At 46.7% G+C, this 25,651-nt stretch overlaps 2 protein-coding genes across 2 annotated transcripts in view; one reads left to right on the top strand and one right to left on the bottom strand.

Moving 5' to 3' along the window:
• Positions 1 to 209: 209 nt before the first annotated feature.
• On the top strand, positions 210 to 17,803 carry mrpl13 (mitochondrial ribosomal protein L13). The gene is made up of 7 exons (XM_036539097.1): positions 210 to 281; positions 976 to 1,099; positions 4,818 to 4,911; positions 5,247 to 5,307; positions 8,307 to 8,393; positions 8,685 to 8,806; positions 17,621 to 17,803. The coding sequence occupies exons 1-7, from the start codon at positions 255 to 257 to the stop codon at positions 17,643 to 17,645; spliced, it is 540 nt and encodes a 179-aa protein (XP_036394990.1). The 5' UTR covers positions 210 to 254; the 3' UTR covers positions 17,646 to 17,803.
• A 2,127-nt stretch (positions 17,804 to 19,930) lies between these two features.
• The window catches only part of col14a1a (collagen, type XIV, alpha 1a), a 90,004-nt gene continuing 84,283 nt past the window's right edge, over positions 19,931 to 25,651 (bottom strand). Inside the window, exons 47-49 of the mRNA XM_036537998.1 lie at positions 23,762 to 23,839; positions 22,608 to 22,763; positions 19,931 to 20,362 (exon numbers count right to left, since the gene is read on the bottom strand). Of these exons, the coding sequence (XP_036393891.1) occupies positions 20,028 to 20,362; positions 22,608 to 22,763; positions 23,762 to 23,839 (569 nt within the window). The 3' untranslated portion in view covers positions 19,931 to 20,027. The remainder of the gene's footprint in view (positions 20,363 to 22,607; positions 22,764 to 23,761; positions 23,840 to 25,651) is intronic.

The following is a 25,651-nucleotide window of genomic DNA, read 5'->3' as shown; positions in this document are numbered from 1 at the left end:
TAACAATGAAGATTAGTTATATACTTCTCCTTTAACTGAGCTGTCTCTGTGTGTCATAATCACCGAAATTTTACAGTTATAAAAGCTATACAGTTATACTAGGGTTATAAAGTATTTTAAACACAGTGACAACATTTTTTTTTTAATATTGAGTGACTTTTGGAACTACTCCTCTATACACACAGTGTGCATATCGGCTACTTCACAGCGTTGCAAAAGATGTCACATTGGGGGTCAAGCTAATCATTACGGGTATGTCCAGTTTTACAAAATCTGCCCAGGTAAGACTATTTAACAAATGTGTTTCTCGTGTTACGGTTTAATTTCGTTGTTCTGTAAAAATCTGTGCGTAGTGAATTCAACGAAAAGCCGCCATGCTCATTCTGAGAAGTAAACCTAGCTAGGTAATCAACAGTCGGACTGTCTTTCGTTAGCTAACGTTTGTTAATGAGCGGTTTTGTTAACAATAACCTAGTTATCTAGTGATGTAAACCTCTGTAGGCGACGTTACCTACCAATTAGTTGGCTAACTATCCAGCCACTAGTGTTTCCTGTCACACTACATCCAATGGTCTTTCAACACCCCCCCGTGTCCAGTCCTGCTAGCTCGATTAGCTAGCTGCCTACCTAATTTAGGAAGCTAAGTGGTCAGATAGGTGTTTATGTATACTGTCTTGTCAGCCACAAATGCAAATCCCAAATTTCATATATTTAACTCAAAATGCTTGACATGTGAGCCGGTCCACATGAGGGAATGAATTAATAAAACTAACTAGCCAAAACAACGTCTATCTTGATAAAGAAGATCGTTCACTATGAAATTACAAGTCACATACGCGCACATCAGGAGATAAATTAAAGACTCTTGTGTAATTCGGTGTGGTGAGGTGTGACTTCAGCTGTCTTGCTAACTGTTAATCGTTGCATTCATATTCATTATGGTTTTTGTCTCTGTCCCTGTCATTGTCTCTCTAGCAATGGGCTACGTTCGCCAGGTCGTGGTACCTGATAGACGCCAAAATGCAGCCCCCGGGGAAGATCGCGACCATGTGTTCAGTCAGACTGCAGGGGAAACATAAACCCATATACCATGCACTGAGTAAGCGCCTACCCTTTCAACCTCTTTCTACTTTTCACAGTGCAGCGTCGCAGGTTTTGGCTGATGATGTAATTATGTCATCCATCCGTTGCAAATTTTGCTACATATTAAAATTTGTCTCGTATGCCATGATCATAGGGCCACAAGAGCCAAGAGGAGGTCGGTGGCAGGGCTGTTAGTTGTAAAATCGCACTGGTGTACAGCGCTGCTGACTTACTGCTATTTTAATAATGACCACATGGTGGGGCTATGATAACATGGAGGGACAAATAAGAACACTTTTTCAGCACAATGACTCAATCCTGTTTGTCAAAACTTAAGTTGCACCAGAAAGAGATGATATCCAATGAGAGCTCTGCATTGAAACACAGAGCATTTGCCAAGTTGAACCCAGCAATTTCTTTGCTTTGATGCATTGAGAACGGCATCAGGTTTCTTCTGTGCCCTTGCAGCATGTTTCTGACACCACTGGAAAGTCACACCAGCCAATCATACCTGTCCTAAATCTAATTTTGTTGAGGGGCCAGAGACAGCAGTAATACTGAGATTAATGTAGATTTCTGTCAAGGATTCAACACATCATAATACTGGTCCTTATCACATTTGTTTAAATGAACTGACAAAGTAAACAATGGCCACTTTATGACATGATCTGATCACTTTAAAAAGGTCGAGTCAAGAGTCTTTTATTGTCATATGCACAGCGAAATGTGTTGTTACACCATACAATGAAATTCTTACTTTGCTGGTCCTCCTTTGGCACACTACCATAAAGAATTTTTTTTTATTTTAAGTACAAAATAAAATATAAAAAGATCTGGACACACAAAGAACACTAGAATATAAAATATATGTACACCAGTGTGTTATAAATATGTAAACATATAGTTGTGCACTATTGTGCGAAGCGGACATAGAGTGCATTGTGCATATGCTCCTGAGATGTGTTTTATATGATATTGCGCTTATCGCTGTAAGGGAGTTCACCGGTGTTCAGAGTTAGGTTGATTGGAAAGTGCAGTGTACATTCACAAGCCTGATGGCCTGTGGAAAGAAGCTGTTTGTTAGTCTTGTAGTCCTAGCCTTCACACTTTTGTAGCGTCTGCCTGATGGCAGGAGTGTGAAGAGACTGTGTCGGGGGTGCGTGCTGTCCTTGATGATGCTGCATGCCCTTCTGATGACCCTGGTGTGATAAATGTAGTGGAGTGAAAAATGAAAAAGGTGTTTCATTGTTTAAATTCCCTGTGCAAGATTTTTTTTTTTTGTTAATTTCGGCCACTCAAAGAAAAAGCAAAGAAACAGGGTTTTTGTTTTTCATTTTTTAATATTTATTATTGAAAGATAAGCATGAAGCGCAGTGCAGTGAATGTGGCCCTCATCCTGTCCATGGACCTTAAATTTGGTGTTGCACAGCCATCCTGTGAGAGTGCGGAACAGGTCATCAATTCATTGAGTGAAAGATGATGGTCAGCTTGTCAGTGTAAGAGGTCATAGCTATGGTAAGAATGTGGTTACTAGTGAAGGATGCTGGACACCCTCTTTTAATGCCGTATCATCCATAAAAAGAATTGCTGTAATCTAACTCATTAGGGGTGATGTATATCCTCGGTTTTGGAGATATTAAATGTTGACGGTAAGGCTTATTGCACCAGGGTAATCTATGGGATGTAGATACTGTTTCTCCATTTTTCATTTTCATGGCACAAAGGCAGACGCAAACTGCTGCTGTAAGGCGGAGGGAGTTTGCAGCGGACAATATGAAAAACTATCCCTCAAGTCTGACTCACAGCAGCCCAGAGGGAGGGGCATGTGGAAATAACACTATCTCAGCTTGCCCGGTGCTGTGCTTTTCAAAAAGGAATCATCCAGCACAGTTCAGGCCCACGGTCTTTGTAGGTGTGGGATTAATTTCAGGATGGCGACCGGTCTGGCCCTCTGAAATAGCTACCTTCTGCGTAGCAACCAGCTACCTCCGCAGGGACTCAGTGGGGGACCCAGCTCTTAATACTGCATCTTGGCTCCACTGCTCAGTCATAACTCATCTTTGTGTTATTTCTGTATTATATTACTGTGGTGTATGTTGAGTAGCTGTGCGCATATAACTTTATGTGTTACGTATTGCTCTTGTGGATTTATTGTAGCACTTGTGTTCTTACGGCACCTCTAGCTGTGACAGCACTGAGTAATGGATGGACACTTGTTGTGTTCTGTACTTTCTGCTGTCCCTGTGGTTTTATAGATGCACTTAGGCATTTGTAAGCATCTGCAAAATGACAGTGTCAAATGCAAACATAACATTTCCCCTCCTAAGAGAGTGCTGAAGTTTGATCAGCTGGCAGAGTGCTCTGTTCCTTTTGCAGACGAGTTAACCAAAAAACATACTTTGTGGCAACTGGCACAGAGCACCAGCTCAGCGATGGGTAGCTTCATCCATGATGACACAGCGTCCTTTTGAATTGCACTTGTCTTAAGTAAAGTTTTCAGCACTGGTGTACGTTTGGGTGAATGTGTGTTTCTGGTGGTAGTGCTTGCTATGAGCCACAATAGCCGTGACTGACAGAGCTGCGGATGGGCAAGCAAGGCCACACATCCCGCCCGCTGTTCCTGCATCTTGGCTGTCGCTCATATGTCCCTGCAGTCCCCGTGGGGGTGCACCCGCCGGAGCGCTGTGACCAAGTGTAACCTCACCTCCCACCTCTGCTCTGCTTGCCGTCGCTTTTAATGAAAGCCTCCCGCTGGCAGACGAACAACCCCGCGGACCTGGAGGAAATGCATTCCGGCCTTTCATGCACGCCTGACCTCCCATCTCCGCTGCTGAGAGGGAGTCGAGCACATAAAAACCGCCTCTACGGCAGCGCAGCCTTCCTGTTGGTCAAGATGCTCTGTGGGCGGAGCTGAGCACACTAGGCGATTGTTATGTGCGGTTTTGTTTGAGTGTAAAGCATTGACGCAGCACATTTTTCCACGTGTTTATGCACTTTAATGGATGGTCCATCCCTGTGCTCCAAACCTCCCCTCTCTCTTAGCTGGCATTATTGAATGGAGGCAGCAGGGGGTACGCCCTGTTCCTGCCTGTCACTCACAGATACATTCTTACGCCAGTGCTGAGATACAGCGGCTTAACATGTGTCGGCCTCAAGCTGTCCGGGAAAGAGAGTGACATTTCGTCAAAAAATGCACTTTCAGGAAAGGCCTGCTGAGTCACTCCTCATTGCCAATACACCCTCAGGTCTGGTGAGTGACTGTGTCAGGATGTGTTTGCTGCAGCACACTCTGCGTCTGCATGGTGGCAAAGTGCTGGGCAGAGTGCGTCTCCCTGGGGGAAACTGAGAAACCGGGAAACCCAGAGGCTGCTGGAAGAAAAAGTGGAAAATGATTCCCTGACCCCTGGAAAAGAGGGAGTCCTGGAAAACAGGAGAAGAATACAAACAGTGGAAACGAAACGCATCAAAACGCATGAAAGATGCGAAATGGATGGAAATAAATGTATCCATAAATTCACCACATGAATAATTATATAAAGAAATGTCATGTTTGCACAGATGTCTAAGCAAGTGGTAAACCATCTGTTCTTTGGAAAGAAGCCAGAAAGTAATCATCCTTACTTGAGGATGCATATTTCAGCATTACAAAGTTCAAGTTATAAATGGTAATGTGACTGCTTGCAGCCGATACAGTGGCATACAGAGTAACGCTGCATGATTCTCTGCTTCTGCAGGTGACTGCGGTGATCATGTGATCGTCAAGAACACAAGACATATTGCGTTCTCCGGGAACAAGTGGGAACAGAAGGTCTACTCTTCTCACACGGGGTAAGAGCACCTGTCCTGTCACTAATGTCACCGTGTGTGTCATGGAACTGGGTTGTCCTCATAATTAAGGCTTGAGTACTTGTTGCTCGCAATGGCACCTTGTGATTAGCAGCTCCTCTTGACCTGGGGGCACAGGTGACAGGGCTGAGTTAAACCATTCTGTTTGGAACTGGAACGAAGATCAGTGACCATGGCAGTCTAAAGGACCAGAGCCACCTACCCCCATTAAAGGATGTGTTCCAAATGAGTTGATGTGTAGCTGATGAAGAATGTGGTTTCCCACAGCAGTTAGTCCTTGCTGAAATGACGGACTGCTTGTTTTGTTCCGTTTGAAGGTACCCAGGTGGATTCAAGCAGGTCACAGCAGCCCAGCTTCATATGAAAGACCCCAAAGCGGTGAGTTCAGAGGGTGAGGGGGGCGAATGCCTTTGGGAGGGGGGCATCAGGGTCGGGGCGGTCTCTGGCCCTGTATGCTGATGTTAGGACCACTGACAATTCTGTTAAAAGGGTACCTGAATAAACAACATTTTTGCCAGCCCTAGATTTTTCTTCCAACACAAAACAAAAGTACAGATGTGACTATAAAGGTACAGATGTGTCTATAAGGCAGAGAGCTTCCAAATAACTTACAGTCTGCAGACTCGAGCTGCTGCAGGTTTTGCAACACACCCATTGGGGGCGCTGTGACCTAATTTTCCAGACTAGGAAAATTCAGAAGCTTTTACAAGACACTCATGGTATGTTCCTAAAGGGCTGCAGAGGTGCACTGGAGAAGCAGCCGGGGAGCGGATAAGGTTGATAAGTGGAGAGAAGGCGCGAGCCGAAACCCCTGAGTGTACATTCAATTAAACGTCTCTGTGTTTCCCGGCGAGCCGCGAGGCTGCCGCCGCACTGCAACACAGTCCACGTCGGCAGGAAGAATGGGGATATGTTTGTGTTTTTTTGCCCAAAGCGAAAGCCAGCCGCGGTTGATATTGCAAGAGAATGATTCATCGCTCCAGTGGTATTACACTGCGATGTTCCTGTCACTTCTTCTCCTGGCTCGCTGGTACTTCTAACCCCTCCCTCCAACCCCTCCTCCCTCCCACCCTACCCACCGACTCCACTCTTCGGAAATTGTTTTCGCCTGCTTAGACCAGGGGGATTTGGAAGCACTGTTTCCCGGCACAAACACCTGGCCGTAATCAGAGGCTCTGCCGCACCGCCGCCGATGCGGACGGGCCCCGCGTCGAGGCCCTCGGAGTGCAGGTGGCAGGTGTCCGAGAGCGCGTGGATGAGTAAGCCACGCCAGCTCGGGTTACAAATCGCCACTCTCCTCTTCCAGCCAGGAGTTTCCCGGCAAAGGTCCAGCATATGAGAGAAGGTCTAGTTCTGAGCCGTAAACGCAGCAATAATATTCATAGATTCATAGGTAGCTGACACGGGTTCGTTAGTTTGTGAAAAACACAAGTATCAAAGACAGTAGGACATTAGAAGAAAAAAGGGAAGATTCCAACAAACATTGAAACTTGGCTGTAAGGTGTCATTTGCTAAAGCGTGGCTGGTAAAAGTAATGTTTAGCAACCTTCCCTGACAGCCTCTGTGCTCACTCCATCACAGGTATTCTTAATGGAATTCTGTTTGGAATTGGCAGATGTACAATGGACACGTCTCACCAAGGCAGTGTCTGCAGTCATGCAGGAGGACTGAAGCAAGGCCCAGGCAATCCTCAGATACACTTGCAGGCAGCCAACAGCTATTTGAAGTTCCGTAGTGTCGTGCACTCTTGAACTTCAAGTCCCAGAGTACACCACAGTGGAGTAGAGTGCCAGTTGGAGCACAGTTGCTAATGTACTGAAGTCATCTAGGTAACACACAGGCATTTGATGAATCGCAAGGTGCCTGAGAGTGGTGAGATTAGGAAGCCCTTGCCAGGCTACCAAACCGTATCCCCAGCAGATCAAAGCCAGTTTATTCCTGGTCATTGTAGGTGACACAGACGATTGCAAACCCAGGCCGTAGGGCTCAGCCTGCGATCAAATTGAGTCCTGCTTACTGAGTCACTCAGGAACCATCCGTTGTTTTTCTAGTTGTTTTTTTTCTAGTTTTTTTTTTTTGAAGTACAAACAGAATGTGTGGCCACTGAGTCATGGAAAATCAAACTAATTTTCTGCATTGGCAGAGTCATGTTTCAGCCACAATGCCAGCGCATCACCACAAATCTATTAACATGATCACACAATGTCTCCTCAAATGCGGGGCAGATACTTCGACATAATACTTCTGCACCATCAACGAGGAACATGCACTTACGTCATCAGATTGAAGTTTCCTCATGCCTCTGGGACATTAGCTGACCATTTCAGGACCAGGGTTCTGTGATGTGACGCTGACCATGACCAGGAATGACCGTGAAGGACCGCAGCCAGCTCAGAGGCTCAGATGTTTTCACAGAGAGCTCTGGATCCCTGCCTCGTCTCATCCCGCTGGCGTATCAACTCCTGCTAATGAGATGAACGCCTGTCAAATGCTGCTATTTCTGATGGTGGGGGGGGGGGTCTGTCATGCGGAGAGTCCCACGTAACGTTCGCACCTGTGTGACCCCCCTCCTGCCACTGCCCCTGATAGTGCACATCTGTCACCCACACACTGACAAAAAATATTCAGCTAAAGCATGACGGACTTTGTGCACATTGCATGCATATAAAGGGTTTTGCCAGCACCACTTTACAAGGGAGAGGTCTGTTCATTTGAGAGATTGAGAGAAGGAGGTCTACACAAATTCTTAAGAGCAAAGGTGGAAAAAAGGCAGCCAGACCCTGATATTCATCCCACTCACGGTATTCTTGCGTAACACAGCACTAAAATTACGGTCAGGGACCGCTCTTGTAAATTGCGAGGCTATTAGCTCTGACAGTTCACACAGGAAAAAACACATCTGCCGGGCAGTGTCAGTCTGAGGAGGCTCATGGGGTTTTTTTTTACCCCCTCTCCGCCTGACCTAAATACTTGGTCAGCCGGTTGCGATCAGGACACGGCCTGCCTGGGCGGAGCTGAGGTGGAAAAAGTGAAGTGCGGGCCCTCCCACCTGCTTCCTCGCAGCGTGGCGGAACGGCGGCCGGCAGAGCCGGGATGCGCTTTACGAGCGGGATTTACATCCCCGCCGGTCGTCCAGAAAGCGGGCCGATGACGGCTCAATCTCGCACCATCTCAGCGGCCACGCAAGGACGGGACAGCGTGAGCACAGCTGCGTCTCGTCAGCATGAATTAGGGCTCCGATGGTCTGAAGAATCTGCGTTTCCCAGAGCTTCTGGCCTGAGGGCCTGACACACGGGCCAGTGAGTGAACTGTTTTCACAGGTTCCGAGACTCAAATTTTGTGCATGTGTGTGTGTCTGTGTGTCTTCTGACCTGCAGATCATCAAGCTGGCTGTGTATGGGATGCTCCCCAAAAACCTGACCAGGAGGACCATGATGCAGCGGCTGCACCTCTTCCCGGATGATGTAAGCCCCCCTCCACCCGTGCAGCAGCACCCGCCCCCATTCTGCATGTAAAGATAAGGAGGTGCTGCAGCCCAGCTGACTGGAGGCTCCCACATATCAGCTGTAATCTACCTCACATCTCCTTGCATTTCCCAGCTGAGTGAGCTCACACACTTGTGCCATTATATGTTAAGGCGGAGAGTTGTGGCTGTTGTGGCTGTCGCCCCTCGGTCTTGCCCTGGGGCTGAGAGGGCTCTGAGTACAGGCAGGACAGATGCATACAGGGGAGAAAGACGCTTTCTCTCATTTTAGGAGATTCCCGAGGACATCCTACGCAACCTGACTGAGGAGCTCCCCCAGCCCCGAGAGATCCCCAGAAAGCTGAACGAGTACACCCAGGAGGAGCGTGATGCCTTCCCCATCCTGTGGACGCCGTAAGTGTCCCCTCACCGATTGATCTCCCGCCATGCTGGGCAGGGCTGCTATTGGGGCTGTAAGCGCCATGGCAGTGTGAGCGCGGTCTGAAACAGTGCAGTCACCCAGTGAAGCTGATTTACTGCGTTTGGGGGCGGGAAGTGGTACTGGGGTGAGCAGGGGTGAACGGTCACATAAACACACACACACACACACACACACAGATGCGCACACTTGTTCTGATGCTCCCCCCAGCGCTCTGACCGTCCCCACGCTCCCTCTGGTATGAGCTGCATTGAGTCCTCTGTTCTCTTTAAAAGAGTCATAGGAAGCACATGCCACAGGCCTTCCTGTCCCTCAGCCACGACTCATCTAGTCTATCCCAGCTTCCTCCAAAAGCCCCTGGCCATCAAACGACCAGACAGCTGGCTCATCTTTAACCGTAAATCTCAATAACCTGCCTGCAAACATGTGAGCAGGCATGGAGGAACAGCACCAGAGCGCCCCTGCTAAAATGCCACTCACCCCCTAGATAATCTGGCCCACCTTTATTGGCGGAATGCTAATGCTTTCCAGGCTTTAATTTTCTCAAGCGATGCAGCTTGATTAAATGGCTATCCGTTTCCCCCGGTAAAGGGTGCAGACCAGCTGACAAATGACCATTACCATAAACCTCAGGGCGTGCGGTGCTGGGTCCCAGCTCAGCGATCCGTCACGGGCCCCTGTTATTAAGTGAATGGTAGCCTAGATGAAAGATAATTGCGGCCCTGGTTGAAGAGCTCACCTCGCGGGAAGGGCCGAGGCGGGCCCCCAGAGGTAAACTGATGACTGCGGTCAGTCGTCGAACAGAAAAACATATGCACGCGAGAACGGTGAGGCGTTAATGAGGATGGATGCCGAGTAGGAAGAGCGCAGCCGATTTCACAGCCAAAGGCGATTGGGGGTGGTCACGAGCTCGTTGTTAACATTGAATAACGACTTTAGCCAATTGTCACCGTCTTCCCGCCAAAAGCATGCTGTTTTTTATTTAATTCCGGCCACTTTTGAGCTTAGTGGGTATATAAGTAGCAAAGAAATAAATAAACAGTTGGTTCTTAACAAAGGACAAACTTCATTGCAGCTGAATTCAATCTGAGCCGGAGCGCTGATGGGAAGCATTCGAGCTTTGACTTTGTTATTGGTTCATGCGAGGACAAACCACAGGGCAGCGGAATGGAATCCAGGCTTTACTGTGGGTCCCTTCTTCTGGGGGTTATGTTATGTTATACTACGCATTGTTACAGAAGAATAAGCACCGTCGACTTTTATCTTTAACCCTGGAAGAATGAAAAGATCCACCTTCCTTTCTTCCTTCAGAAACGATCAGACATGGCATTTGATAGGGCTGAAGCATTAGTATGAAAACATTTCAAAGCAGAATTGGCAAAAGCTAGACTCTTGTTCATCACTTTCATGATGTGCTTTGAAGAAAATGTGTACTTTATATGTTGACTGACGCTAAACTCATTTGTATGATGTCAGTTGGTTGTAACTGAAAAGAAAAAACAAAAAAGCATTACAAGACGTAACTAATCAAAGTCCATGACCCATACGTGACAAAGTGAATTATTTTTTAGCATCTTCAGTTTTGTTGGATGGAAGAACAAGTTTGGACAAACACATGAGTTTTGATCGCAGCACCCACGCAACTTTCCTAGTGAGAATGCTTTTGAATGGCAGTTTTTAAATGATTCTTTGAAGCCTGTAATGTAACTTCAGGCACTTGGCTTGTTTCTGTTCAGATGCTTCGGTCAGGAGAAACTATCTCCAAATGCAATTATAATGACTGTGTTTCAGAGCAGTGCCTCTTCAGACGTGTGAGTAAATATAATAATAAATAATAAATAAAATAATAATATAATATAACCAGCCAAGGCCTGGAGGGATATTTCTAACTGAAAGATATGCTGGGAATTACATTCATTTTTAACTCACAGTAAAATATAGACAAACTTTTTATTATACTCTATACTCTACATTTTCTCCTCTGTTGTCCTCATATACAAATATTATATTAAATGGCACGGTTTTATCATATGTGTCTAATTATGGTTTTTCACGCTTTTTAATAATGTTGTATTTTGAAGTAGAAGGGTTCATTTTTCAAGGTGTTTTTACTTCAGGGCTGTTGCAGTTAAATAATAGCTCTGGAAGTTGTCCTCTGACTGAGGGCTCTATTAATCTCTGTTGTCATCGATCATTTAATAGATATGCATTATTCTAGTGTAAAAGGCAATATTAACACGTCTCATAACCAAAAGCCAGGAGTGTAGTTTGATGATACGTTGTCTCCAGGCAGCAAGTTTACAGAAACCATACACACACACACACTCCATCTGAACCCCCCTCTCACATTTTGATTTCTTTAAACTTTCACCTCTTATATTCTGTGCCCTTCAAACTTTTACCCCCCTCTCACATTGTCTTCTCAAATTGTTACCCCCTTTTACTTCTCCAAAATTTCACCCTCCTCACACATTTTGACTTCTCCAAACTTTTATCCCTGCCGCGCATGCACACACACACACACACACACACACACTATGAAGTCTCCAATCGTTTATTCTGTCTTATTCGCCAAATGTTCCCTGAGCAGTGTCGATCTGTATGAACAATCTCTGCACAAGCACAGTAAAACCAAAAACTTGATTATATACCAAGAGTCAGAAAAGTCTCTTTTAGGTGTTGAAATGGAGTCATTAAAAATTAAGTGGAAATCCGCATTGCGTTTTGGTCCCAAGTTTTTTTTTTACTCTAGCATATTGCAAAAGACGATGTTTCCGTCCAAGCACGAACGTCATGTTTGGATGGAAGCGTTTTCCTTTGCACTGCGCACAAAGACCTCGCTGGTGTGCAGTAAGCAGACTCATACTTCATTTTTAAATTACTCTGCACTGAAACATTTCAAAGTGCAATTCCTTCTAAGTGTGTGAGTGTCTTTCATTCGTATTAAAATGTCAGGGGAGAAAACTACCCTGGCGAAGAAGCTTTCCTGTACGGCCTAGAACATTGGCTCAAAAGGTGGTGCGCTCCATCAAGAGTACAATCATACTCTGTCTAACTGACAAGTGCAGCCTTCGTGACTGCTTTTATATGGATTGGCATTCAAATAAAGACAAGGGAATTCAGATTTCAAGACAAAGGAATTCACGCTGTGGTCAGTCCAAAACTTTCTGGATTATAAAATTGTCGTCATGCTGAAACAGTGGATCCGTGATGGTCTTTTTGTAATCACGACCCCCGAGTGGTTCCCCTACGAGCTCCCTGAGAGTAGATTCTAGCGTGACATCGTTGCCTTTTGACAGCGTACAACTTCAGTCTTCTCCATTCCTGTACTTCAGTCTTCTGCAGCATGTTTCCATCGCCAACAATGCATCAGTCAAACTCGGCTTGCTATTCGTCCGGAGGGGAAAACAAATGCTCTTAATCATTTCTGAGAAATCCTAATGCAAGACATTGCTGTATAGTTTTTAGATCAACTGTATTTCCCAAGTACTGACAGCTTTTTTTTTCATCAATTTCAATTTCTGCTTTTAATGCACAACAGTTTATACGAGCAAATATTCCTGGTTTAGAGCCTCCAGACTACTTGTATTTGAAATTGTTGCAAGTCCCGCTTCTGTAATTGTTGTGCATTTGAATGTTTAATGTTCCTCCCAGAGAAACCACAACTTTCCTTAGAGAATTATTTCCATAAACTCATCTTAATCCTGCACGTAATGTAGGGTTTTTATTCTTTGCTGTTCTAGAATGAGTCCCTGGGTGTTTACGACACTTGTGTCAACAAGCATTTCAAGGTTAGCTTTGTTGACGGTCTCTTTGAAACACGATAGTGGCGCTTGCACTCGCAACGCATTGTTATAATCCATCTTTGAAGACGGGGGGGTGGGTTCAGAACGAAGCGGACACACGTCTAAAGCCCCTGTTGGGACTGTTTGTGGTTTCGCTCCCGTGTAATTACACTGGACCCGGGACGTTCTGGAAAAGCCACGCGGAGCGTGTAATTAAATGCATCAGCAGGAAGCAAGACTTAACATGATAATGAGACAGGCAGATCTGTTTCTGTAATTAAATTATACATCTCTGACAGAAAGCTCAGAAAATCGAGTATTATTCTTGTAACGTTTGCCCCAGCAGGGAAAGCACAGCACATATGGAAAATCTCCCAGTACTTTTTGCTCGCCCAAAAGTGACTGCCGCTGTTATGTACTAGAAATAATATATGGGTGTGAAATAAACCTTTGCTATAAAAGTGACCCGGCACGGTGTTTATAGGGCGTTAACTAGAGGCAGAGAATGGGGCCATTAACGGCGTGTGAAAAGAGCCGAGATGCGCGTTCTCTCTCTCTGTATCTCCCTCTCCTGGCGGTGGGCGAGAGGCGCCCCGAACACATTCAGTTACCGCACGAGAGTAAACTGGGAAAATGACAGCACCGCTCGCTCATGTTTTATTACCTCCATTTTTGTCGGTCTTTCAACTTTTGTACACATGCTCAGTGTCCCGCAGCAGAGTGGGTGCATAAGTGTGGCTCAGAGTAAAATTAATTCATGAGTCCAGGTTTAGGTCATACATTAAGATTCCCTCTCAGCGTGAGGGCATAAAACGGGAGGGGGAATAAATGCATATACTGATAAGATTTGCAGCCCTAGTGAACATAATGTAAATGGGATTGGCATCTTCATAAATATGTATTTACAGCATGTAGGCTGGAGGGTGGAAAGGACACTGTATTTTTCCTGGCCATTAATGCACACAGTCCTCAGCAGCCTATGAGACTGAGTGGCACTTTTCCACTTCTCTTAATGTGATGGGGCACCTTTCCCAGGCATGGCTGTTTTGCCAGACTCCATCAGTCAGAGAGACAGGCCCACCCCAACCTGTGCCTCATGGGAGCCTGCAATTGATAGTCCCTAATGCCATGCCACTCGACACTGTAGGAGAGTTTGTCTCCGCCCCAAGGGGGTGGTCTCCAAAATCCTCCTGCAAGTCTGCCACAGCCAAAGCATCTCCCTGTTTCTGAATCTTCAGACCGATGCCTGGATGCGTGGTCTGCCTTGCGCTTGGCGTTGGACAGTCTTGCGAGTTCTTGCGAATTTTCTCTGTCATCAAGTTAAAAAAGGACATCTTTTGTGAAATCTTCCAATTAATAGTCCTACACCTCAAGGAAATCATTTAGAATATTTGTTGGAGTCATAATCACAGAACACACATAAACGTGATTACAGGAATGCCAGTGTCCAGTCAGTACACCTACTGAACTCTCTCTAAGAGCAGCAGTTCATTAATGTGTTATACGTTTGATAGCTGCATATTCATTCCGCCACCATAAAGACAAAGTGCCCAACAGTGTTCTGCGGCTTTGCCATTGATTTATGAAGCTGTGCTCTGAGCGTCCAGACAGCCTTCAGCAGCAGCACAGGACATCTGTTCCCGATATGGGCAGCACATAAGAAAAATAGACAAATGGTGTTTTGACACGGCTTGCTGCAGGACTACTCCTCGACAACGACAGGCCGTGGCAAACGCTAGGAGCGGCGAGAAACGGCAGGGCTCATAGCATCGTCTCGCATTCCCACACATTCCCAACGTCCAAGCACAAACAAAGAGAGCCCCGCAGGTCCAGGATCAGCGTTAAAGCGAGTGGGCAGGCCGTCTGCCTGGGCCCGTACAATCATGGTGCAGCCCTTTGCTGGCTGCAGGGCTCAGCAAGCCAACGTAGGAGGTCCCCGGTATCTGCCAGAGTTTTGGGCATAACAACCAGGGTGTGCAGATTTGACAGGATGGATGTGTGAGCGTGGTTTTGCATCCAGTATCTTTTTCCATTCCTGCTGTGTTCACTGTAACCCGAACACCTTGTCTTCTGTACAGTGACAAGTACACAGCTAGGAAAACCTGGTTGGTCTGCAGCCTAACAATATTTTTTGTCTCTCATTTTGCTAAAAAATCATTAATTGTAAATCATTTGTAGAGAGAGAATGCTCTGCTGCAGAGCAGACCCACATTAAAAAGGCCTCCTTGGAGCGGAGCGGAGCACATAATTGGATTCTGTGGACTGTTTTGGTCAGTTTTCCCAGACATGCTGAATATGCACATTAACTCCACTCCTCTCCCACGTAATCGGGCAAACAAGGGTCTTTATTATAAACAACGTGAATGGCCGACATTGGCAGGGGACTGAGATGGAGGAACTGTTATGTTTTAAAAGAATGTTCAGAAGGAGCAGGGTTGGGCCGAAAACGAGGAAACAAAAGCTCTTTCAAAAGAAGTGCTGTGGACATCCAGAGTGCACCATACAACTGATATCTAGGCCATAAAACAAATGTTATCACGTCTCTCAGTCCAGAATATACAGAATATGTTACTTTTGCCTCAGAGCACAAAGTAAACTTTTGTTCTCTTTTCATTGGTTGACCTCGAGTTTCACCCCACCCTTATCTTAAATCTCCACTTAAAAGAAACTGCCCAAGACGAAAGGTTGGTCTGGAAAGGCATTCCTTCTGTAAACAAACTCCACACCCCCGACACATTGGCAATTCGATTCCTCACGAGGGGCGGCGGGGCGATGTAAACCGATAAGAGGGCGTTAATGAATGACTTTAACACCCCTTGCCGAAATTCATGATGTGATTTTAGCAGACACTGTTGTTTTCCGTTTTGTGCAGAACATTGTTTTGTGGTCTCTTCAAGCAGTAAAAAATACATATGAAGCAAAAAACAAAATCATTAATGGCAAAGTGCATCAAGGTCAGAACAAATAATGGCCTCTACCCCAGATAAGAGCTAACAAGCAAAATAATGATGTTATTAATAATTTGCATGCTCCCAGCCCCCTTGCATCACCAGAGGCCAGATCGCCGTTGGCACGGTGATGAGGTGACTCGGGAGTCAGGGTGACTGATGTCTGTGACGACGGGGCTCGGATGGGTCCACACTCGTCCATCAGCAGCTCCTCCTGACACCTGCACCTGTGTGGGCATCGCCACTAAACCCAATTTGTCACAAATAACCGAGTTCTTTTATGGCCTTGCGGAGTTCAGGGGAGTAATAGATCCTTCTGCCTCATTGAATTTTATTTTATTTATTTATTTTTCTGTAGTTCAGCTTTTTTAAAAGTTGGGGGGAGTGCTCCTTGGCTGCGCAGTCTCTTATGACAGCAGCTTTAAAAGACGGTGACGTGACCTCATTTCGATCCCTGCGTTCCACACTGAGGGACGTCACCCCCGGCTCCCCCTTTTCTGGCTGAGCAGACACTGCACAGATGCAGATGCTGTCGCATGCCGTTCTAAATGGGTTTAGAACACCCTTCCTCCACCCCCCTCCACTCGTGTCATTTTCATCCTGCCGCGAAGCTTTGGTGAGAAGCAGAAAGCTGTTTCAGGCCCCTTTCATGGGAGCTGAACCTGCAAAGGTAAAGCCCATCCATGAAAGGTGCGCTGTTCTACAGGCTTGAATAATGGTTTGTAATTAACCGCTTTGTTTTCATGCCAGAGGCTCCCGCAAGGGGCCTTTCTTCTCTGTTCTTTGTCTTGTCTGGAGTGCAATCACAGTGTGCTTGGGCTGGTTCGTGTGCGCAGGCTTGCAGTCGAACCTCGCACACAGTCTGCTTTATTTCATCAAAGGCTTGATATGTTTTTAATGGCTTTTGATATCAGTTTGGAATCATTCGGTAACAAAAGATGACAGGTGTATTTTATGGACCTCAGTTCAGGACAAGTCAGAACTTAAAATAACTTGCATCTGGGGGAGTATCCAGAAAAAAATGAGATGATTAAAAGATGGACTCATGTTTTCATCGTTGTAACCCCATTCAGGATAAAGGGTAAACAATTTGATGACTTGGGCAGTGGTTCGCACAGCCAATTCCCCTCCCAGGCGACTGTAAGGGGTAAAGTAATTAGCATAACAAGCGCCCCGTCGATGCCTTGAATCCGGCGGAGCTGGAACGAGCTTGCTGCCTTTATTGTCTGCGCGTGTTTGGCGGCGCGGCTAAGATTTCCCCTGCCCAGGAGCACCTGCGAGGGGAGATTATTGCGGTCGCGCGAGCGTCCCGATGGCCCACACTGGAACTGGCGCTGCCGTCTCGTCTTGTAATTCGATAAGCCACGCTGGCACCTTGCAGATGAAGAGACGCGTGTTGGGCGGGGGGGGGTTGTTGTTTTTCAGTGACAGCATTCCATGCACCGGCAAGGTCCACCGCATACACCTGCCTCTCCTCACGCTTGCCATTCATAACGCCACGCCACGGGCATCCACTCCAGAATCCCCGATCCAGACGCGCTTCACACAATGTCCAGCCACGTAAAGTTCAGCGGGGGGTGTGGGGGGGGGGGGGGGGGGCGTCAGAAGGGCTCTGCTATGATAAATGAGTTTTTCTTCCCTTTTTGAAGGATTTAATCCTTGGCAGTGATTCAGAAGGCAGCACAGTTTAGTTTGAACAAATTGTACGTTGCATGGCTTTAGAGGGCTTATCCAAACTGGTGCTTTTGAAAGCCATCTTTATGGTACAAATCTTAAAGGATGTGTAAACACCAGATTAGCTGTTTGATTTCACTGAGGCCATACGAGGATGGGCGTAAGGTATGGGGCATGTGTGTTTTGCAGACAGTGCGTGTTGAAGACCGTGTGTGTCTGTGAAGTTTCCCATGAAAAGCATAGCTTTCCCCAATGAACTGCTGTATACCTTAGAAGTGTTTATAATCCTGGTTGACCTGGGGTTGGATGAGGTTTTGGGTTCTAGCATGTATGCCTGCTGAAAAGCTCAAACTAAGCTGGCTGATCTGTGTTTCTTTTGCAGGCCAGAGGACTACAGGATGAAATGACCGGCCTCACCCACCTCCAAGCTCCGCCTCCCATTCCCCTCTTTCCTGCTTTGCACCAGTCCTCGAATTGTTTCTTTTACCATTCAAGATATGATGTTTTGACCACGTTTCCACGCTGTCCTAATAACATTAAATAAACCACTGGCTTTCTTTTTCAACCACTGCTCCTCCTTTGTCTTAATTGGACAAAGCCGACATGAAAAACATTGGCCGTGACCTACATGGGTGACGCAGGGCTAGCCGTCAGCAGTTGCAGTTTAGTGTGCGGTGACGCCAGGGTCTGGTGTCTGTCAGTGAATGTAGCTGTGGCACAGTCACATATTCTGCTGGTCTAATATTCAGAGCATATTAAAATAGATGGCTTTTTGGGGTTTCTGTTTTTTTGGCCTCCCCCACTGGCCACAGACCGTTTTTTGCAACGTCTTCAGAAGTTTGAGGCCTTAATTGCCTGCAGATGGCTTATGAGGAAACCTCTGTGTGGCATCCGCGCCTTCTGAAGCATGTGTTTTCTTAATAAAAATATCACTATCTGAAAGACAGAAATGTCCCACCGGTGCTCTAGTAACTGGTGCATTCTGGTAAGGTGAAGGGCAGCTTGTCTTAGGTGCCGGTGCCAGTACCTGCTGTCTTGCTAGTGTGTGGGACAGATGTGATGCGGGTGGAATGTTGCTGCAGTCGAGGTCGAGGCCTAATTTTTTCCTTCAGGTGATCCTGCCGTGCTCCCATCAGGATTGAGTTCAGGGGGCCAAACGTTACTCAGAGTTCCCAATGATGCTGCCGGGAGGGGAGTCGCATGGATGCATTCCACAGCCACAAACCAGGCCATGCTGACAGCACAGCCTCTAAGGGAGCGTGATCAAGAGATCCAGTCCCTGTGGCTCCTGATTTAGAGATCGCTTCACTTACCTTCACTCCTGATTCAGGCATTTAGGCTCCTGATTTAAAGGTCCTGTCACTTCGGCTCTTGATTTAGAGATCATGCTACTTCGGCAAATTATTTAGAGATCATCTCACATTAAATGTTTTAGACATCCTGCCACTTTTGCTCCTGACTTAAAAATACTGTCACTTGGGCTCCTGATTTAAAGATCCTGTCACTTTGGCTCCAGATTTAGAGATCCTGTTACTTTTTTTGTCACTGTCTGGAGTTCGTCAGCATAGTTTATACAACTTCCTGCTGTGGACAGGCTTTGAAAACATCCTTCTGTCCCCTGACCTCACCCCATTAGGGTCCGCTGGCCTCCAAAGAATTTCAGATGACTCGCACTCCAAGAGCTGCTAACCATGTAAATGTGCTGGACAACCCAATGAAAAGCTACAGCAAGGAACAACACAGGAACAACACGGCGACAACATCCATGGTTGTACTTCAGTTTTATTGGTTACAAAACAAATAACAAAGTAAAAATAAATTACTTCCTAGATTCAAAGGTTTTGTAATGAGGCTTTCCGTTCGCAAACCTGTTCTACATTCGGATCATTTCGCTCGGAAAGGAAATTAGACCACAGGCCTAACTATTCAGCACACCTCCATAGTGAACAGGCCCCACACTGAATACCAGAAAATGTGAAGACGGAACAATGGTCATTTCACATATTCAGCTAGTTTGTACATTACATATTCGAGCACCTTCTCTGCCTCCTTGAGACAACAGACAGCACGACACCTAATCTTATGCAACAAAATCCAACAGGTCAAGAAGTATCCGTTTTTCCTTTATCCCAGTAAAAAGTATATTTTCCACAACAACACTGACTAATGTGACGCTATAAGACACAGACATAAAATCTTGCATTATTATGAAAGCATTATAACCTGTAGATAAAGAACTACTTAAGTTTGGTTCCTGAAGATGCAGGTTGAGATTTAAGCGTGACAGAACTTGATAAAAGTGGTACATTAACTGAGTGCTGGAAAAAACCTAAAATGTCAAGATGGAAGAAATTTGGTTTAAATAAATAAACCGGAGGGAGCAGCGTGGACATACTGTGAAGCAGACTGCAGCGACACATTAGGTTGTTACAGGGAACGAGGCGCAGAGATGTAACATTGATTACACGAGCTGTGCGGACGTTGTTCGCTGTGGCACTAGTGGTTTGCAAAAGATGGCCGCCACACAGAAGCGCATTAGGCAACCCATTTTAAACACACACGGAGCTTTCAGGCTCTCCGCACAGGTGACATGCAACCTCACCAAGGAAAAGTCATCGACTGTATGCTAGCATGTCCTCCCCCACCCAATCCCCGCCCCCACCCTCCAAAAAAATCATATATATATCAGGCACTTTCGGATTTCCCTCTGTCGGCGCGCTCACCAGGGAGCACGGCTTGTGAACGGCTTGCGGCTCCTCCCCCTAAAATCACAACTGCTGTCCTGCACTTCAGCTGCGTGTCTTCGACTTCCCAGCCCCTTTCCTCATGGCGTCTCCCCGGTCAGGGGCGGCGCCTTCCTTCTGGGGCGGGCTCCTGGCGAAGCGGCGGACTCCCGGTGACCTCACCTCGATGGCATCCTCTGAGTGGTCAGGGCCGGGCTGGACAGGGTGAGGGGCCCGTGGGTAGGAGGGCCGGTAGTACTGAGAGGGGTAGCCCACGTAGCCGCCATACGGGTCGTCCTCTTCCTCATCGTAATTCTCGGCGGGGTCATAGGTTTGGTAGGAGTTGGGAGGCATTTGTACTATGGGAACATCTCGGTCAGTTGGGTCACCACCATATCCACCTCATAACCACCACCGCCCAGTATATTCATTGGGTTAGCATGGCAAACAGAAAGGAGCAGAGAAGGCACAATGTTACTGACAACATCAGAGCAGCCGTGAATTAGAGGAGTGAGAGATTACTCTGCAGGGCTTCTCTCATGGGGGTGAGATGAAGCACATTCAGGATTAAGAGTGGCTTTCGAGTAGGACACCAGCAAACTAGTGAGGACTATGGGTTGGAGGGCGCTGTGGTCAAAGCCCACCACCGAATACGGCCAGACAATAACAAGCGTGTGGCCTGAGGTTAGGTGATCTGGGATTGGATGGCGTTTTAAGATGTCAAGGGTGACAGTGTTAGAGCTGACCCAAGGTTAGCCAGTCTTTCACAGAGTGATGCGTGAGAGAGAACAGGGGCATTCACGACGGACAAGGAAGAGCTTGTTTGGCAGTGGTGGTGATTGACACCTGGAGGCAGGATGGCAGTTAGGGCTAATAAACGTGCCGAGCCCAAATCCCCAGCCATAGTCTGTGTTTTTTTTGTTTTTCTTTTTTTGTGTTTGTGGAGAAAAGAATGGGGTGGACAGCGCTCAGTGAGAGCTGCTCAGTAATCATTCTCATACTCTTGTTGGCCTTCCAACAGCAGCAGTGAGAAGGAGGGGGACCCCAGACGGAGAGACAGAGAGAAACACATACCACATGTCAGTAGGCAGACAAAGTGATACCAAGGTGCCAGTGTGCAATTACGGGTCTATGCAAACTATCCCTCTCCGCTAACCTTTCCAACCATTTAGTCTTCATTGCCCTTCTCACAGCTCCGTGTAGCTAATAGAGACAGACAATGCTAGGAACTGGGCACCCTGGTAGCAGTTTTACAAGGTGTTTGTAAATGTTACCAAAGTGTTTGGACGCAAACGTTTCCTGACACCAACCCATGCACACAGACACACTGACCCACGCTCACATTGGAGAGAGGGAATCTATCACCCTGGGGATACAGAACGCAGTGTCATTGCTGATGGTGTTTCGGCCTCCAAAGGACAGCTTCTGACTGAGGCTCTGCTGATAACTAGTCTCACATGTAGTCAAATTATACTTTTTGAAAAACTTAAAACTTTCATGGACATTTCTAGACAATTACAACTTATCAATTACAATTTAGGAATAAAACATCTCTATATGAATATTTCCATTGTCGGTTTTGTTGCCTTTTTAAATACTTTTTGTAATGTCTCCGACAATTCTTGGATTGCCATACATGTGGTTACTCACAATTAAAGCAGTTTTGAGAAGTAGAGATCCCCTTGTGTTAATGGCCAGTGGCACAGCTGGAGAGCTGTCCATAAGAACAGATGAGAACAATGCTCTCTGTATCCCTTTAATCACTGTATTTTAAGGTGCTGATGATGACAGAGAGGGAAGTATGCTGGAGAATGTGGGGGTGAGCTCCTTCATATCGATTTAGCCAGGTCAGCTGCTCTTAGCTGCTCCAGATTCCTCAGGGAAGGGGCCCTATCGACAGTGACCTGCATTTTAAGGTTCTGGCAGGGAGGAGTGGAACGGAAGTACTGCATTTCTCATACTTGGACTCTACAGTGCAGCACTACATGCACAACTCTCAGAGGAGAGCACATTTTATTGTAAAAATTGGACTGCAGTGAAAGAGCTTAAGGATTTTATGTGAACAATTACAATTATTTTTTACAACTAGACAGTGCCTGAGAAAGAACGGCTTTACAAGACGGAAAGTCCGGCCGAGCCAGACGGAGAATTTGTTTGTATCTACAAAACAGATCTGAAAATAACATAAACCGTTTTTCACGGTTCGGCTCATAAAGAATAAGAGCATTACACCCATACTATCAATGATTCCTTTACAAACCATTACAATCACTACACCATGTCAGCTTCTGCACCTTAAAATACAGTGAGAATTGTTAAAAACTGCACACTCTGAATTGATATAAAGAATAGGATTCAAAGATGTTCAGGGCTGGATTCAAACAAAAAAGTTGCCCTATCCATTAATCCATGAACACAAACCTACAGTTTTGGGGTTCAGTCTGTGTTTTGCCTTTACAATTTTACCCCTTAAAATGCAACATGGAACTGAAAATGGATTATGGGGGCAGGTAACCCTTTTGATTGAATTGCCTATTGAATCTGGTGTTCTGTACCACCACACCCAGAGATAAAGAGACATCTCCTTCTAGAAAGGTAACCCCACTGGATCAGGGGGATGTGTTTGGGGCGGGGGGAGATAATCACCTCCAACGTTATATCCCAGGCAGGAGTTCTGGTCGCAGTAGCCTGGTGGCCCGGCAGGGCCTGTGGGTCCCGGGACGCCTGGCCGCCCTGGTGTGCCCTGATTACCCGGTCTGCCAGGGGGTCCCTGACTGCCTGTCCGTCCCTCACCAGGGACCCCTGTGGGGAAGAGCACACATGTGTGTCTGTGTATGTGTGTGTGCGTGTGCATGTATGTGTGAGTGCATGTGTGTATGTGTGAGTATCAGTGTGTGTGAGCTGCATAGTGGGAGCTGAAGGCCGCTGAATCACGCTCCGCCAATCCACTGATGCCCCTCTCTCCTGCACTGGCCTCGATCCAGGCGGAAATGAGAGCAGAACCCCTCCCTCTAGGAGTCTTGTTCTCTCTAACTTTGTTTTTCACGGCCACAGGCTTACACAGCAGTCACTGCTGACAGAGTTCTCTTGGCTGCAGCTGTGCTGTGTATGTGTGTGTGTCTGAGAGAGAGCTTTGCTGTCTGCGATCACCACGTATATGACAATGATATTTTCAAATATACAGTTGCGGGATGCTCCAGTTTGTCCTCATCAGGATATCCAGTGGCTCAAACCTTCATCCTCAATTTCCACCCTGGCATTCATCTCCTGCCAGATTCCACATTCTTCCCAGGGTGCATTGCATCACCCAGGCAATATTGTTTCTCTCCGTTCAAAACAATTTCAACAGCTAGAGGTATCGATTAAACCGCAATCAGCACTCATGCCCTGCACTGGCGTTTTGTGAGATCCATACCACAGTATTAGAGCAAAAATCAATACAATTTTTAACTTTTTTTTTCACCAAAAAGTTAGACTCTGTATCTGTTTAATATTCTAGACAGGAGCTGGTTTGTCCAAAACTACTAAATCAAATACAGATCATGTCTCATTTCTGCTTATGTCTAATCTGATTAATGTTTTCCAGATATTTCCTGCTCGGAGAATGCTTGACAAGCTAGACTCTGGTCTTAAAGTCTGAATGCGCTGTGCTCCTTATGAACTGCATTAGCTCAACAAATTACCACTTGAAACCTGTGAATTGCACAAAAAAGGAATCTGACCAATGCTGAAGGGTATGAGCCACTCTGATTGGATGAGGCAGCTGGCAGACGTAGGGTGCACCATGGCATGGTCTTTACCTGGGGGACCTTGTGGCCCTCTCGGTCCCTGAATTCCCACACCAGGACTTCCCTTCTCCCCCTTCTCTCCAGGAAAACCTGCCCCAAAAGACACACACACACTTCAGACACATGACTCACCTCAACACTCAAATACCATCTGGACATGGAGCCCCCTTCTCATCTATATAACCTGACTGTTTTTTTTCTTTCTCATAAGCATGATCCCAAATGCGCAGGGGAACTGAAATAACAGACCTGTAGATTCTTCTGCCGTAATGTGTACTTGAAAGGGAGAGAGGCTTTTGTGGCCTCCTTTTCCAACCCACAAAAAACTCGAAACATTTGAGGCAACTTCCTGAGCAGACTTGAATTCCATTGGTCCATGCCTCTCATCGGGCAAAATGAGCCGTCACCTGGGATGGAGGACCGGCTTCGGCCAGCAGGGTCCACCCGTAGCGATCGTGGCATTTAAAAGTTTCGGCCACTGCAGATCACAGCCTCACACGACAAGGCGAGGGTCCGTTTCCATGGCGCTGCACGGCAAGGGTTCAGGCCTGGCTACGCAGGATGCCAAGCCATGTTCCATTGCTGCGCAGCACAGTGTGGGATGAATCTCCCCTGAGAGCTAAACCTGATGCTAAAAGGAGAGCCAAATCTCCAGTGCTGACATTTCACCTGCAGCAGTGGTCTCTTCTCCCAGCTGGAAACGGCACATACTCCATGTATCACAATCCCCTGACTAGCAGAAGCTAACATGACACATGCATCTAGCAGTCATCACTGGCTCTTTGGTGACATGGTGAAGCTTGGTTGGCATGCCTTTCCCCACCCTCATTCTTTACATTACATTACTGTTATTTCGCAGACCCTTTTATCCAGAGCGACTTAAACAAGTTACAGTTTTATCCATTTATACAACTGTATATTTACTGAGGCTATTCTGGGTTAGGTACCTTGCCCAAGGGTACAGCAGCAGTGCTGCAGTGGAGAATCAAACCAGAAACCAGTAACCAAGCTTCATTTTGTCTGGCACACAGCTGACGTACAGTCTGTTTAACAGGAGGAATAGAGCAGTGAGGCCATGGTAATCCCCTTGCAGACTGCCGCACTGTTATCGGGCCCGCCTTAATAAGGACCGCTCCGGGACACAGTGCAGCCCTCCTCCGCGGTGACCTCCCGGGGCCAATGTCCTATTAGCTGTGCCACCTCAGCGCGGTGGCCGCCGCCAGTTGGCTGCCTGGGTCGGTGACTCGGCGGGAAATGGCTCAGGAGTCATTGAGGAGCGTGGGAAGGAGGGCAAGCCAGCAGATTACGTCCTGAAGTCCTGTATGCAGCATGACAGGACAGGACGGATGCTCACAGACCCGAGCTAACGTTAAGCCTCCTCACACTCCCTTCAGTGTTGTTGGTCTTTAATAGGGTCAGCAAGTTCTTTCACACATCCAGCAGTTGCATTCAACATCATTATCAGACCACTGCCACGAACACGATAACCAAATGAAATGTGTTGCGTATCCCTAAGACAGGGGGTGGTAGTTCCAGCTCTCTGGGCACAAACAATCCAGTGCATCTGGGTTTCACTAAACGGCCTGCTTCACTGTTAAACAAAGGTCAAGTCACTAACACTTCGACTACATCTGCCCACAACCATTCAGGCTGCATCTACAACAGTCACAGTAAGAGGAGACATTACTGTTCCCAATTGTCGATGCTGTTACCTTACTGTGTGTCCCTCTGCCCCCCTTTCTCTGTCTCTTTCTCTCTTTCCCTCTATCTCTCTCTCCCTCTGTATTTCTTTCTTCCTATGTCTCTCTCTTTCCTGTTCAATATGGCAAATGTTTACTTAAATACAGTAATGCATATTCACAAGGAATAGCTTGTTTCTCCCATTTACAGAGCACTTTACAT

Source organism: Megalops cyprinoides, chromosome 10 (assembly GCF_013368585.1).
Source record: "Megalops cyprinoides isolate fMegCyp1 chromosome 10, fMegCyp1.pri, whole genome shotgun sequence".
Classification (NCBI taxonomy): Eukaryota; Metazoa; Chordata; class Actinopteri; order Elopiformes; family Megalopidae; genus Megalops; species Megalops cyprinoides.
This window is presented reverse-complemented; position numbering and strand designations above follow the sequence as displayed.